The sequence below is a fragment of the Symphalangus syndactylus genome, chromosome X (assembly GCF_028878055.3).
Source record: "Symphalangus syndactylus isolate Jambi chromosome X, NHGRI_mSymSyn1-v2.1_pri, whole genome shotgun sequence".
Taxonomy (NCBI): domain Eukaryota; kingdom Metazoa; phylum Chordata; class Mammalia; order Primates; family Hylobatidae; genus Symphalangus; species Symphalangus syndactylus.
In genome coordinates, this window is record NC_072447.2 from 51,234,915 (window position 1) to 51,252,242 (window position 17,328).

A 17,328-nucleotide genomic window follows, 5' to 3' on the forward strand; every position below is an offset into this window, starting at 1 on the left:
TATTTAATTTTTTATTAGTCTACTACTACCAGTGTCCATTGTGTGTGTGTGGCACTGAAATCCCATTCACTGTGTATGAATTCTTAAACAGGGCTTAGTATTTGGGACTCTTAAGAATCTATAATTATTCTGATATTAACACATTTCTGTAGAGTACTTTATAACTCACAGATATTCCTTCTACATTATTGAGTTGTAAGACAACCCCGTGATGTAAATAGGGATTATTATCCTCATTTTATGTATTATAAAACTGAGGCTCATAAGAAAAAGTCTTATCTGTAATCCACAGATTACTAATGGAGAGCCAAAATGCAAATCTAGGTCTTCTTATGTCACATCTAGTTTTTTTCTTCCAATAAACCATGTTCTGAATATCTTAATCATCAGTAGTATATAAGTCAATTAAAAATTTAGGAGCTATCTGTTGCTGTGAGAGGTATAGAAGAAATTATTTTTTAATATCTGCAATGTTCATATTATCATGAGGGACTGGACAGACAGGCAAAGGGAAATGGCTCATTGTTCATCAACCTTTAGGGTAACAGCTAAAATACATGTGTATCAGATGGTGGAGTGCCTCAAATATTAAAATCCTCTGAGCAGCAGTGGTCCATGTCTGCGGTAATTCAAAAGGCAGCCACACTGATTGGCAGTGACCATAGTAGATTACAAAACAATTCAGTTTCAGAAGCTTGTGCTACACAGTCCACAAGGGTGCCTAAAGTAAAGGGCCTGATGCTGCTTACCTGGCCTATGTGAAACTCACCCGTTTGACTGATGAGTTTTTATCTTTGTTGCTTTTGTTGACACAAGGAATATAATGTATCATGGAACACTAGAATAGCATGAGATGACAAGATGAGATACTGGTTCAAAAATGAACAGCATGTATAAATAAAATTATATGTAAAATTCTAGTAGAGAACATTTTTACAAAGAGAATGTAAGGATTTTACAAATGTGTATATATAGGCTCACAAAATATTATAATGTAATCAGCCTTCCATATCTGTGGGTTCCACATCTGTAGATTCAACCAACCATGGATCGAAGTTATTTGAGAAAAAAACAAAAAAAAAGAATACAACAATAAAATGCAAATAAAAATACAGTATAACAACTATTTTCATAGCATTTACATTGTATTATTTTATAAGTAATCTAGAGATGATTTACAGTATAAAGAAGGATATGCATAGGTTATATGCAACTACTATGCCATTTTATATAAGGGACTTGAGCATTTTGGTATCTGTGGAAGTCCTGGAACCAATCCCCAGTGGATACCAGATGACTGTTCTAGGGTATTTATCTTTAATCATCTTCAGATGGTAATTGAAACTATATTTTACCTTTTCATTTCTCCTCTGACCAACTGGCATATTCATGATAAAATGGTAAAAGGCCCAGTATTCCCAGTAAGTATTATCTTTACCTACAATAAATATCTTTCAGTTTTCTTGCTTTAAAAATTTTGTGATTATTATTTTTATTACAGTGTTTCAGTAGAATTTGACTTTTAAAAATATAGCTACTTTCCATCCGAATTTTTTTCTATCTCAGAACACATTTCTATTACTGAATCTTCTAAGTGCTATAGAAGCAATTTGTGGTATCTGCTAGCCTCATATGAAGTTATTAATGGCTATTTTCACTGTCTACCTTAAAAACAGAGCTTCTGGGAGAAGTTCATCATGTTGTCTTGATAATAGCAAATCATGAGCTAGCTGCTTGTACACATCTTCCACAAAATAGGAATAATAGCCATGAATTTTCAAAAGGATTAATTTTGCTTTGTTATATACAAAACAATATCTGGAAAGCTTAATGATTGCAATCAGGCAGGTCTTATTTGTGGAGGATAATCTGAATGAAAATATGAAGATAACTTAGGATTCTTTTTTTCTGTTTCTCCTCTTCCAGTATTTAGTCTTTGGAAATAGGTCTTACCTACCTAGCTTAGAAGAATATCTTAGGTCTATAAAATCTTAATATGAAAAGTCAGTTTCCATTTTCATTTTCTATACTTAATAGTAACATGACCTTAATGTCTTAGCATAAATGAATTTTTATGGTCGTGCTATAGCAAAACAGTGGTAGTGTTGCCAGTTAGTCTTTGTTTCTTATCAAAACACAGCAGCATAATTCCTCTGAGTCCTTGCATGTGCTGGGCTCCTTTATCCCAAGGCACTCAAACATATCCCCCTAGTTGTCAAGACTTAGTGGAAGGGAAGATGGTTTACAGCCACCACAGTAAATACATGTTATTTGATTCACTGCTGAACTATTGTTAAGTTGAAGCCAATTTTAAACTTTAACTGAGTGTACAGCTCTATATTGTTGAATAGGGAATGAACCTTCAAACTGACAAGCCTTGTAAAGTAACTGTCTTATAATGAAATGCCTAATTTTATTTGGCACCTCCCCTGGTTTATGGTTCAAGTGAAGGTATCCATTTAAAGTCAATTAATTATTTCATTTTTCTGGCCTATATTAGATTTGAGAGTCTTTTTATTGTGACATATTCAGGCCTCTTTAGTTTAGATGATGTCAATAATTTATTATAAATTCTTATCTTCAGAATTTTATAACAGTAATACGAATTTGCTTGTGGCTGACAATTGCCATAATTTTTTCTTGGCAAGTTTTTCTCACCAGAAAAAAAAAAAAGAACTAACTGAGAGGCTACTTTTAAAAAACTCATTATAGTGCTTGATGCTTTTTGTCTTTGATGCAGTCCTCTCTGCCATTTACTTATTAAAGAAGAAAATAACCTTTGGCACATAAATTTAGAAAGGTTTCTCAACTTTAGCACTATTGATTTTTTTTTAATGGAGGCAAAATTTATATAACATAGACTTGACTATTTTAAAGTGTATAATTCAGTGGCATTTAGTACATTTTGTAACCAGAAGGTTGCTGTGCTGTAAGGAAAATAGTTACCAAAAGTACTAAAGGTTGCCGTGCAACCTTCTAGTTATAAAACATTTTCATCACTTCCAAAGGAGATCCTATTCCCATTAAGCAGTCACTTAATCCCTTCCCATTATCAACATCCCTTACCAGAGAGGTACATTTGTTACAATCAATGAAACTACATTGACATGTCATTATCACCCAAAGTCCATAATTTGCATTAGGGTTCACTCTTGTTGTTGTATATTCTATGAGTTTGGGTAAATGTGTAAAGAATAACATGTACCCACCATTATAGTATTATACAGAGTAGTTTCACTGCCCTAAAAATAAAGTCCTCTGTGTGCCACCTATTCATGCCTCCTGCCCACTCCCTCTCCACCCCTGGCAATCACTGATCTTTTTATTATCTCTGTAATTTTGCCTTCTCAGATTGAAGAGAAAGAAGCCTTCTCAGATTGGCTTCTTTCACTTAGTATTATGCATTTAGGATTCCTTCATGTCTTTCCATGATTTGATGCTTGTAAATTCTCAACTGTTTGGGGGTAAATATCAAGGAGTACCATTCCTGTATCATATAGTAAGAGTATGTTTAGTTTTGTAGGAAACCATGAAACCATCTTCTAAAGTGGCTGTACTATTTTACATTCCCACCAGCAATGAAAGAGAGTTCCTACTGCTCCATGTCCTTGCCAGCATTTGATGTTGTCAGTGTTCTAGATTTTGGCCAGTTAAATAGGTGTGTAGTGGTATCTTCTTGTTTTAACTTGCAATTCCCTGATGACATATAGCCATGAGCTGCATAATGATGTTTTCTTCAATGACAGACCACATATATGAAGGTGGTCCCATAAGATTATATACCGTATTTTTACGGTACCTTTCCTATGTTTAGATATGTTTAGATAGACAAATACTTACATTATGTTACTTACAGTATTCACTGTATTCAGTAAGTTGCTTATAGTATTCAGTACAATCACATGCCATACAGTTTTGTAGCCTAGGAGCAATGAGACTATACCATATAGCCTAGGTGTATAGTAGGTTATGCCATCTAGGCTTGTGTAAGTACACTCCATGATGTTTGTGCAACAACAAAATCACCTAACGATGCATTTCTCATAATGCACCCTGCCATTAAGCGACACATGACCATATGCTGTGGAGCATATTTTCGTATGTTTATTTGCCATCCATATATCTTCTTTGGTGAGGTGTTTGTTAAGATCTTTGGCCCGTTTTTATATGCTTGTTTTCTTACTGTTTTAAGAGTTCTTTATACATTTTGGATAGCAATCTTTTATCAGATGTACCTTTTTCAAATGTTTTCTCCCACTCAGTGGTTTGTCTTTTCATTCTCTTGATATAATGGTGTTTTTATAGAAGTAAGTTGAGTCTAAAGGAGAGCAGAGTATGATTCTGGAGACCAAGGTACAGTCCTAGTCGTATCATCAAGTAGCTGTGGCTTTGGGTAAGTCACTTAACCTATTGATTTCAGTGTAGTGTTCTGGTCAGCAAAATGAAAGGATTAAGATGGATCAGTGGTTTCTAATGTGTTCGGTGAAGCCACATGTCTTCTAAAGGGGACCCTGAGGGGCCACCATGAGGGAAGGGAGGAAAAGGAAGTACCGCTGGTACATAACACCTCTCCTTCAGACAGAACAACTCTACTACGTTGTATTTTATCTGTTTTTATTTCATGATAGGTTGATTTGCAGAGGATCCTATGACTAATAAAATTTAGAAAGCTACCGGATTCAGTGACTCTCAAAGATCTCTTTCAGTTCTGAAAATCTGCGACTCATGAACATTAATTACCATCCACCTTTTGAGGCTGTATTAATGTGTGAACAGATAGGAAAGAAAGTGATAGAGGAACTAGTGGAATAGCTAATATTATGTGCTTCTCTGATGGTGACAAATGATTCACTCTCTATTTCATGGTTTTGAAGTATATAATTCTTGTTCCAATGTGGCCTATGTATTAGGTTAAACCATATGAACCTACACTCAACGTATTAGGTTGAACCATATGAAATGGCCTTCAAAAACTGTAATTTCACGTACTTCAACCAATATAAATGCAGTATGCATAGGGAACCCTTGAGTTCAGAGGTTTCTTAAAGCATCTAGATTGTATATATATATAACTGAATTAATTAAAAATGTGTCACAGCCAGACGCGGTGGCTCACGCCTGTAATCCCAGCACTTTGGGAGGCTGAGGCGAGTGGATCACTTGAGGCCAGGAGTTCGAGACCAGCCTGGCCAACATGGCGAAGCCCCGTCTCTACTAAAAATACAAAAATTACCCGCACACGGTGGTGCACACTGTAGTACCAGCTGCTCGGGAGGCTGAAGCAGGAGAATGGCTTGAACCCGGGAGGCAGAGTTTGCAGTGAGCCGAGATCATACTCTTGCACTCCAGCCTAGGTGATGGAGTGAGACTCTGTCTCAGAAAAATAAAATAAATAAAAATGTGCTGATTTCATGGGTGGTTAACAGTCCAGTTTGGAAACAAATGAGATTCCAGAATTCTACGCATCAGCCCACCACCTCCTTTGGGATTGATGTACATGTAGAATCAATAGCAAGAGTTTATTGAATATAATCAAAATCAATTTGGCTTTTACAATTACTACATTCTTTTTGGCAAATGTCAGTAGCTGCCAATAGTTAAAGGCATGTGAGGTCTAGGCTCCCCACAATTTGACTACCAGGTTACAACTAAGTCTTAGGCCGAATTTTGCTATACACAGACATTTATCAACAAGATGGCACAGTTCTGCCATATAACTTATTATATAAACTCTATGAAATCCTATTTCTTTCCTTATTTAGGATCTCCCACAATATCTGAGATAAAAAGTTCATCTAAGGCATGTGTGACAGCATTCTAGCAATGGTATTCAGCTAACCCATCTAGTTAGATTAAAGCAATCAAGAATCCTTCGTATCAGCAGGTAAACATGAGGCCTTTCAGGAATCAAGTCTTGGCCACCATTCCTAAGGGTACAAACTGCAGAGGCTTTAGATTTTTATACTGTGTTCAGGCAAACCTTTGGCTGCTGCTGTCATTTCTGGAGCAAATTCACATAAAAACAACATTTCTTTCACCAGAGAAAAGTCATTTGTGAAGTTCATGTTAGTGCTTACTAACAATAGCACTAAACTCATCAATGAAACTCCATTTCTTAAATCCACTATGCTCTATTGTGGGCTGGAGAGAAAGATAGCCAAATGCTTTTGTAGTAGCTACCTTTGAAATGTGGCTGTTTGGTTAAATGTAATATGTGTCCTACTAGGAGAGTTATCCACTCCTAGAGTCTAGATTACAACTATCACATAGAGTACCTATCCTACAGTCTATGCTGATGAGTTGTAAAGCAATCATTGCAACATAAAGTTATGCATTATAAGCTATATTTAATCTCATGTGTTTTATCTACCTGTATTTATTTTCTATTAAATGATGATTATTAGTCACAGCTATTACCATAGTCTTCTATATGAGATAGAATGTAATCAGTATAGATAGGGTCCATAAACTAGAAAGGAAATATTATGGTTGTAACAACCACAAACATCAAGACTACTGATATTGCTGCTGGTACAACTGAGGCACCAGTAAGATTAGAACTAGCTATCTTTGGAGTTCTCCTGTTTTGGTGATTCCACCTGATTGTATGCTTAGTCATGCCAAATTACACTAATAATTCCATATTTGTTTGTTTCTTGGGGGCAAGGCGTTGCTCTTGGTTCAGAAATATGTATTAGAATACCATACCTTTAAATCAATTTGCATAATTGCTATTAATTTGATTGGTGTAATCTGCCATTTCATGAAGAATTCTTTTGATAAGAAGTAGTTACAAATTTTAAAACCCCTTTAAAGAAAACTTTGCCTTTTGCCTTCTTCTGTGGGAGAATATATTGCGCCATTTCTCTTCTCTATGTCCTTTTTCCTTACAAAGCATAAAATCATTAGATGAGAGACATCTGAATGTATGCTCTGAAATTTGGCATTTAAGAATACCATATTGAGATAGTTAGTGTCACTCTGGTGGGAACCATGTTTGTTTTATTTTTAAAGAATATTGACTTTATAGACACACATTACCTCTTTTGTCATCTCTCATAGAAATCCATTTCTGGCATATTACCCACACTTTTTCCAGGAAACCTACCTGTTATCTGGTATTTCATTGTATGCCTCTGGTACTACAGATTTGTTTTAAGTTTTAGGTAATGATCATAACTACTGTATGGTCCTTAGGGGGTAGATTTTAGGTATTAAATATATTAATAATCATTATTTTTTCTCTCAGTCTCTTAGACTTCCCACTCCCACTAGCTCAGTCCTGCAACTTCCAATTATTTTTTAAATATATGAGCTTTTGAATAGGTTTCAGTTCCCTCATTCTTGTGTAAACATATACTATATGCTATACTAAACTATAGGTTTGCAAAAACTGGTTGGGCACATGAGCACCACCATACAATAAATTCTGAATTATTATAAACATATCAGCTATAAAAAGTTAGCTTTTAATTTTCAGAAATAGTTTAACAATGGTGAAATAAATTGGGACATTGTACATATTTCCACCTTCCTAAGTAAAAATAGGAGGATGATTTAAATAGTGTCTTTTTAGTTTGCCTAATTTTGTTTTTTAGTAAGTGAAATGTCACTTCAGAGTATGAGACTTTGATTTCCTAGGAAAAGTTGTTTCCATCAGTCTGTGATAAGAAGTACCTATTTAACACCTATTTCAGCAGAAAATAAAAGCTTGAAAGCGTTATATGCAGGCACAACTGAATAATAGTATCAAAATGACTTACAAGCAAGAAAACAAAGAATTATGAGTTTGACACTTCATAAGATTTTTTAAAAATAAAGCTAAGCACAGGATTAGGTGGGGTGGGTGCTTTTTTGATTTTCTCTGTTTGTTTGTTTATTGTTGGTTTAGGGTATGGTGATTGCTTGGCTGGAAAATTGTGTATTAATATCCCAAAAGGATTTGGATCCAATACACTACTCCCACTTTCTGAAATTCTTTCCAATTATAGAACTGTTTATGGTTACAACTGAAAGTACTTAAGAAATCATATCCAACACCTTTGCTTCATCAATTAGGAAACACGTTCAGATAAGCAACAAATGTAGGATCAGGTAGCCAGTTTACTGCCAGAGCTGCAACAGGAATCCATATATCCTGACTACAAATTCAGGGCCTTTTTACCATACCACACTTTTTCCTTATCCTATAGTTTCACTTGCCTCAATGCAGGGTTGGTGAAAATGGTTAATAGATATTGGCTCTCTTAGACTTCAACAACATATCTCAAAAGGCAGCTTTCATGTGACAAACAGAAGGCTCAAATAAGCAGAGAGCTTTGCATGTTCTACAGTCTTGTATGAGAAATTTACAATTAAGCCGGATTACTAGAGATTTAGTCAGAAAAGAAATCGGATTCCTTGTTAGTTTGTGGACTCTGTAGATTCAGTCTCTGGTACACCAACATTTATACAACACTGGGAACAAATTTTCCATTTGAGCAAATATATTTTGCAGATTGTGGATGCTTACCTTTTTAAACATGATTTAAAAGATTTTTAAAAACCATATTTTTATAGAAATAGCTCCAAATTAGATTATATAATTTACTGCCTTCTTGAACATTATCCTGAACATCATATAGCCCTTTATTGGTGACTCACATTCACCATGATAAACATAATCATTGATGTCTATAGCCTTGAGAGCTGTCAGTGTGATGGGGTTTAGATCCTACTCTAAATAACCCTCAAAGAGCCTTCTGACTCTCTTTTCCCTTGCCTTCAGATTAATTAGCTTTCACTTCTGTTGGCTTTCAGTATGTTGATCTAGTTCAGCCCACCCTTCCCCTTCTGCTTTCCAGTTTTCATGTGCAATGAGGCTTTGAAGTCTCAGGAGCCAGGCTCCTGCACGTGGATAGAGGAAACTGACCTTTGGTTAGTGTAAGAAGTTGAGGTTCCCCTGTAGATAAAGCATCAGGTGAGTTGTAATGTATGACCTTGGTCATCTCTTGTGTCTAAGTTCATGAGAATGGGTTTATTTGAGCAACTTTTGCATTTCTGCATAAATGAAATATTACTGTCACTCATATCTGTAGTGATTATGTAAAACATTGAATAGCCACCCAAACTATCAACCTAAAATTCAATAAAGCATATTTTGTTATAATTACTTGTGATTATCTAAACATACATACCTGTCATGTATGTAATTTTTCTTTCATAATCTATCCTTTCTAAGAGCTTCTTTGTGGTCTGTTGTTAAAATTCCAGTGATGATAAGCTATCAACATATATTTGACCAAAGTTGAAGTTAATAAAAGCAAGCATATACATTATGGCAAAGGGTGTTTCCTCACAAGTTTGTTATAAGTATCAAGTCCTTATAATAAGGACCATTTCTGGACCATTTCTTGAGAAGTTCTGAAATTTTAAAATCTCATGATATCCCCAAAATATTTATGAATCATAAAAGTATATTGTAGCAACTATACAGCATTGGTTAATTGAAATGACTTATAAGATTCTACGGGGTATATTCTCATAAGGCTTTAATAATGGCTTAAGGTATGGTACAGCAGGAGAGAGATCACTCACAAGGCCATTTTTAGTTGCACAGGACACATTTGTCTTCTAATTGTGAACCACCAAGATATGTGCAAGATAACCTTGGTATCGGGAGCTAAGGCACATGTTTACAGAATATCTTTGATATCCCACTGGTCATGTAGCTGAAACTAGACTATGTAATCAATTAGTCAGGTGTAATCAGCCTATATGTTTTCCAAAAACAGTTCAGACAAGCTACTACAGTGTGCCTCCAAGTGAATTTGAGACATTAAATAGCACTTCATAAAGCTACTACATTTTATCCCAGACTTGACCGAGGAGACCAAACTCCCAGGCATTCCTGAAGTTAAGGAGACAGACTCACGGCAAGTTAATCCTATTTATTCTATATTTTCTAAGTGTATTTGTATTATCAGCTTGATACATATCATTTTTTTTATTTCACGGAATAACTGCCACAATGGTAATGACAGTGAGTCACACTACTACTTATTGTAAATCTGTTTTTTGTCAAGCCCTGAGCAAAGCACTCATTTATAACTTATAACTTGAGATTGCTGTTATTTTTTCAGTTTCATAGATGAATAAGTGACACTTAGGTTTTTGTTTTCTTCACATAGCTATTTGTTCTGACAACCTTTTTTCTTTCTAACTAGTGCATACTACTTAACAAGCTTGGAATATCAATAAGATTAAATTCATTACTCAAAACAACCACAAGGCTCCCCCCATCAATGCCATAATGTCTTTATTCCTTTTCTGACTAAGCTTGTTCCCACGAGAAATCCAGTAACTCCAGGGTTGCACAATAGGTCTAGAGGAGAGGCCCTGACTCTTGCATTGAAGAAGAGCTATGGAATGCTAGGTTCATTTGTAGAAAGTCCTCATTCTCTGTTCTTGATGTTCTTGCTACTGTCTTATATCAAAAATGGGGCACCTATGGCCAGGTGCTGTGATTCATGCCTGTAATCCCAGCACTTTGGGAGGCCAAGGTGGGAAGATGGCTTGAGCCCAGAGTTTGAGACCAGCCTGGGCAACATGGAAAAACCCCATCTATGCAAACAAAAAAGAAAAAAGAAAATTCAAGTGTGGTGGCACACACCTGTAGTCCCAGCTACTCAGGAGACTGAGGTGGAAGGGTTGCTTTAGCCTAGGAGGCAGAGGTTGCAGTGAGCCAAGATCGCATCACTGCACTCTAGCCTGGGCTACAGAGCGAAACTCTGTCTCAAAAATGAATAAATAAGTAAGTAAATAAATAAATAAATTAGGGCATCCAAACCACAAACTCACACACCCACCAGAAATATGCCTGCCTTCTGACCTTGAAGAACATCCATCATGTTCAGTCTTACAATAGAGTTCTTTGTGTATCTCTTTTATTATATCTTTGTTACCTCTTGCACTGAAGAACCTTGAGGGCAGAGGTCATCTGCTACTCATCTTTGTGACTTTTTGCATCCACTTATTTTATTTATTTTTATTATTTTCTTTTGAAGAGAAAGCATGGATGAGAGCTTATTTATTTTGAAATTATGAAAAAGTAGTTACATTTTTTGAATAAATATACTTATTTTGTGTGTGTATGTGTAAATATGCCTTAGGTTTGAAATATTTAATTTAATAAGAGTATTTCCTAACTGAATCTGAAGAAAAAAGGTTTAGGTTTTTCTTTATTTCTTTTAATGGGAAAAGTGCATGTTTTAAATAACACCTCAGTATTGTGTTCTCAAGGCACATTTACATTCTGTATACTTGTCACATCATGTAATCCTTGATTAAGCTGATAGCTGTAATTTAACTCACACAATTTAAGGAGAAAGGCAATTAAGGAAGTGATCACTCAATTTAAGGAAGTGATTGACTTTAGTTTCAAACATCATGGCTTTAGTTAAACGTCCTAATGCAAGCCCTTGCAGCCTGGAAATTGCCCCATGTTTTTAGAGGAGATAGTCTGATTTCATCCTATAGATCAAAGCTGCCACCTTCTCCCTTATTTTGTTTTCACATTTTAAAAAATTCTAATTTTAGGGGCACATGTTCTCAGGATCTCCTGAGGGCTGTGTCACGGGCAAAAAAGAAAATAATCTAGTTCTGGTATCATCATTTAGGGTCCATTAGGTTTCCAAGTACTTTGATGAGCACTGGCAAATTCTCTGCCACTAACTTCCTGTTCCCTAATATATGGCAGACATAACTAATCTATAATAGTATCTTTCCTACAGGTCAGATTCTTACTTTAAGTGATATCTTCTAATGGACTGGATTTGGCAAGTGAGATAAAACCTACTTGCCAGCTGAATCCATGTAGAGTTCTCAGTATTATATTACCTTGCCGCCCAGTAGAGAAATACATAGAAGATGATTATGGAATGCTTGGTAATTTGATTAGACTTGGATTAGAAGCTTTGTGTCCTGCTGTATTACCTTCCAGTTGCTTATTCTTCTAAATTAGACTGCTTTCTGGTTACTGGAGTTAGTGGCTTGCTTTGACTCACCTTTTTGAGTTGGATAGCATATAAGAAAATAATTGTCTCTTAGAAGCATTTAGCTTTTTTCTCTTAAAAGTTCGAAATACATTAATGTTGATTGATTTATCCTCAGAAAAACTGATTCGAAACCCAGGGATATCTTAGACCACATTAACATATGTATTGTCTTTAAAACAAGGAAGCCAATAATCCTGATCAGTTCTGTACTTGTCAGACCAAACACAAAGTATTGCACTCAGCATAGGTCACTGTATTTTGAGAGGAAGATGATGCAGACTCAAATCCATTTTCTATGGCAAACAGATGAAGAAGCAAGACATATTTATTCTGGAAAAGAGAAGTCCCACAGGAAACCATTTACTGTCTTTCTTCACGTATTAGTTGGCCTGTTATATGGAGGAGACCTATGCGTTAATTCAGAGGGTATAAATAAGACTAATGGCTAGGAAGTTGTTAAATCAGTAAAATATCTCTTGAAAAAGGGTACTGTAGTCAAATATCGCAAATGCATGTATCATGTTCCTTTTCAGGAGATTTACAAATGCATGCATGCATAATGATGTTTCAGTCAACAACAGACCGCATATACAATGATGGTCCCATAAGATTAGGAGCTGAAAAGTTTCTATTGCCTAGTGACATCATAGCATCACAGTGTTAACACATTACTCACATGTTTGTGGCAATACTGGAGTAAACAAACCTACTGCACTGCTAGTCATATAACAGTATAGTACATACAATTATATATTGTACATAATACTTGAAAATGATAACAAATGACTATGATGCTGGCTAATAATGTATTTACTATACTATTTATTGTCATTCTGGAGTAAACTCCTTCTACTTATGAAAAAAATTAACTATAAAATAGCCTCAAGCGAGTTCTTCTTGAGGTAATACAGAAGAAAGCATTGTTATAATAGCAGATGACAGCTCCATGCATGTTATTGTCCCTGAAGACTTTCAAGTGGGATAAGATGTGGATGTGGAAGACAGTGATATTAATGATCCTGACCCTGTGGAGGCCTAGGCTAATGTGTGTGCTTGTATCTTAATTTTTAACAAAAAAGTTTCAAAAGTAAAAAATACAATAAAATTTTTAAATAGGAAAAAGGCTTATAGAATAAGGATATATATAAAGAAAATATTTTTGTACAGCTGCACAATGTGTTTGTGTTTTAAGCTGTTATTACTAAAGAGTCAAAAAGTTAAAAAATTAAAAAGTATGAAGTAAAAACGTTATAGTAAGCTAAGGTTAATTTATTACTGAAGAAGGAAAAACATTTTCCTTCTTTTTATTTTCATTTAATTTTATTTTTTAATATTTTAATTTAATTTAATTTAATTTTAATTTTTTTGAGATGAGGTCTCACTGTGTTGCCCAGGCTGGTCTCGAACTCCTGGGCTCAAGCAATCCTCCCACCTCAGCCTCCCAAAGTGCTGGGATTACAGGCATGAGCTACCGCTCCCAGCCAAAATATTTTTTTTTAAGAAATATATTTTTATACATTTAATGTAGCCTAAGTTGACAGTGTTGATAGAGTCTACAGTAGTCTACGGTAATGTCCTAGGCCTTCACATTCACTCACCACTCACTCAGGCCAACTTTCAATCCTGTAAGCTCCATTTATGATAAGTGCCCTGCAAACTCCTTTTATGGTAAGTGCCCTATACGGTACCATTTTTTATCTTTTATATCATATTTTTCTTGTATCTTTTCAATGTTTAGATATACAAATACTTACCATTGTTATAATTGCCTATACTATTCAGTATAGTAACAAACTGAACAGATTTATAGCCTAGGACCAATAGGCTATATCATATAGCCTAGGTGGCTAGTAGGCTATGCCATCTAGGTTTGTGAAAATACACTCCATCCTGTTTGCACAATGATGAAATAGCCTAACAACCTATTTCTCAGAATGGATCCACATTGTTAAGTGATGCATGACTGTTTATACTAAATATATATTAAGGGCCCTAAAAAGTCATTCAGTGAAAGATCTGTTTAAATTTGTTAACCCTAGCATTCCATAATTACTTCACTCAGAATGTTTCCAAGGAACTCTCATTAGGGTAGTGATTCTCAAACTGTGGTAATGGGAGCAGCAGCAGCAGCATTTCCTGGGAACTGATTAGAAATGTAATTTTATAGCCCTACCACAGATCTATGGCATCAGAAACTCTGGGATGGGGCCCAGCAGTCTGTGTGATAATAAGTCCTTCAGGGATTCTGATGCGGCTAAAAGGCAAGAAGCATTGTTAGAAAATTTTACTGTTATTCTCCAACTTAACAGTAACCTTTTGCTTTCCTTCATTACACTTACCACAATTTGTATTTTTTAAAGTTTGTTCTGATGATATTCTGTGAATCTGTGAATTCATATTCCATAATCATAATCTATTCTCTGAATTTCCTTCCTTCTGTACCTCATAAAGGGTCATAAAGGGAACCCTTTATGAGGTACAGAAGGAAATACTCATTGAAGGCCTATCATGGTTTTCACCCTGGTATAAGTGTCATCTAGCTAGTATCAATTCGGATACTTTAAAGAATCCTAAATAATGAGTCCATATATTCTATAAAGTAAAATACTCATTTCTATAACAAAGCAAAACTTTAATCCATTGCTGGCTGTCATTGTCATTTTTAAAAGAGCACATAAAAAGTTTTTCATTTCCTTCGAAATGTTTTTCAGAAAATGTAGACTTTTTTAGCATCTTGAAAGATCTGTAATGTGCCTTTTCTCATGTCAGAATTCTATAAATTAGGAAATGTTCTAATCTCTTGCATTAACAGAGATGAAATTCCGGTGGCATTATATTTGTTTCTCCAAACAAGCAACATTCTTTTAGAAAAATGTAATTGAAATTGAACTTAAAATGTATTTGTATTTAAAAATAAAAAATCTTATTTTTTATTTTTTATATTTTATTATTAAAATAAAAGCATCTTTTTTACATAGTTTCATAAATGTATTTTGAATTTTTATATGAAATGCCTCTGTAAATCATGCAGAAGAATTTTCTTTTTCTAAAGGATAGTGAAATGAGGTTGAATGTGTTAAAGCATCACACTATATTTAACTCAAGTACATTTAGAACAAAATTATTATTAGGATTTCCATAGAATTAATCATGGCCAAATTTAACTTCTCAAAATTTTTTTTACCTACTCTTTTCATACAAGTAAGAGCTCTCTGGGTTTATATTACTAGGTCAACTGAAGTGTTGTTTATTTTTAGGTAGAGGGACAAAGACTGATAATCTAGAGACTGGATTTGATTTGGCTGCTGCTGTCTGTCAGCAGAATACCTTGGGGTATCTACTTACAGTAATGAGTATAAGTAGTGCTATCATTATTAGTATATTTAAACACCCATGGCTTGCAGGAATGTGCTAAAGTCTGAATATAACATAGTTAATTATGTCACTGTCCCTGCCCAGGGCAACTGCTATTGAAAGGACATACATCATGAGGAAGATAGCAGATACAGTGGTTTGGAGCTAAGTGTTATTTCATTACTGACTCACGGAAAGATGTTTAGGATGTTGGCTATGTTTTCTAAAGAGCATCTAGCAGTTTTCATCTGGTATATCAACTTACCACATAGGTTTTTTATTACATTTTTTATACTTATTATTATATTTCTTTTTAGTTTTCCTCACGGGAGAAAAAGCCAATTCCGTATTAAAACGCTACCCAAGAGCTAATGGGTTTTTTGAAGAAATAAGACAGGGCAACATTGAGCGTGAGTGCAAAGAAGAATTCTGTACATTTGAAGAAGCAAGAGAAGCTTTTGAAAATAATGAAAAAACTGTAAGTATGTTGGCAATTAAAAAAAAGTTGCACAGATTTGCCTACCTTTTTGATGCATATTTGAAATCTGCATCCCTGAATTATGTACATTGCTAGTAATTAAAAATTCCTTTGTTAGGAACTCAGAAAGTGGCATCTAACTAGTAATATTCTGTGGGTTGGAGAGCTAGGTTCACTTCCCCTTGTGCTGGACTGTCTTTGAGAGCCCCGTTTCTATAGGACTCTGCTGAGCTAGGATTTATCATCTTGGCGAGGAGGAAGGATTTGATTTGCACAAAGCTTTGTTCTAGCAGGTTATAGATAACATCACTTTGCCTAATTACAGAGAGAGTGTGGAGGAAGCTAATGGATGGTGATAGTGTTTTAAAAGGTTTTACTTCTCATACAAAAGAAAAGACATCCAGACATACCTTCCCACTCCGCGAGAATACTCCTCTTTACTTCTCTTTACTCTAGACTACCTGCTATTCAAGGACAGCAGGAATGGGACAGCACAAGGCAGGGGTGAAAAGTCTATAGAACTGCTCCACAGCTGGAAATTGTTATCAGAGGTAGCCATTGTATAAAGATTCAGTCCTGGGCAGCAGGAAAATAACCCTAGATGCTAAACAAGTGGTGTCACTTATGCTAAAAAGATACTAAATATACCTTAAGAGCAGCAGATGCAAAAGTTTTAAAGAAAGGGGTAAGAGGAAGAAGCCACATCTTAGTCAAATCACAGGGTTAGAAATAGGGAAAAGAATATATCATCCATGATACCATTATGCAATCACAAAGCACGGTTGAGCCTTTATTTTCTTTCCAGCTTTTTTCCTTTGCATCTGCTTAGTCATTGTTGGTTTTATTTTATTCATTTTACTTTTTAAAAATAGTATATGTTCATTGTAGAGAAATTTAAAAATGTAGTAACATAAAATCACTTGAGTTTTTAGCACCACCAGTTTTATAGTTTTGGTATATATCATTTTGGCCTATTTTTACTACATAGGTACTTCATAAATAAGAAAAATAGGATTGTAGTAGAAATAGTGTTTTGCACCATAAAGTTTTTAATAAAAACTGGCTGAAGTTACTATAAACCATAAACAAAACTTGGTTTTTGATATTGTGTTTTATCAAATAATAGAAATTTTAGATATTCTACTGTGGTTTTCACAAGGCTAATGGCTTTTTACCCTACTTTATCATTCTCCTTTAAAGAAATCGTAAGAACTTGTTTGGGATTTATTATTCTAAAAGTGCTTTATACAAGTGAATAATATTCTTTTATAAAAAACCAATTTATTGAGTTATGTTTGACATATAAAAAGCTGTACTTATTTAATGTATATGTGTCTACGAGTTTGGGGATAGGTATACACCTATGAAACAACCATCACCATCAAGGCCACAAACATATCCATCACCTCCCAAAGTTTCCTCTCACCACTTTATTATTGTTGTAGTTGTGTTTTGTGAGTA

General features: G+C 34.8%; 1 protein-coding gene across 2 annotated transcripts in view; it reads left to right on the top strand.

The window, feature by feature from the left end:
* PRRG1 (proline rich and Gla domain 1) overlaps window positions 1-17,328 on the top strand; it is a 102,800-nt gene that overhangs the window by 53,340 nt on the left and 32,132 nt on the right. For both annotated transcript variants that reach the window (XM_063635228.1, XM_055268477.2), the window contains exon 3: window positions 15,707-15,867. In XM_063635228.1, the coding sequence (XP_063491298.1) occupies window positions 15,707-15,867 (161 nt within the window). The remainder of the gene's footprint in view (window positions 1-15,706; window positions 15,868-17,328) is intronic.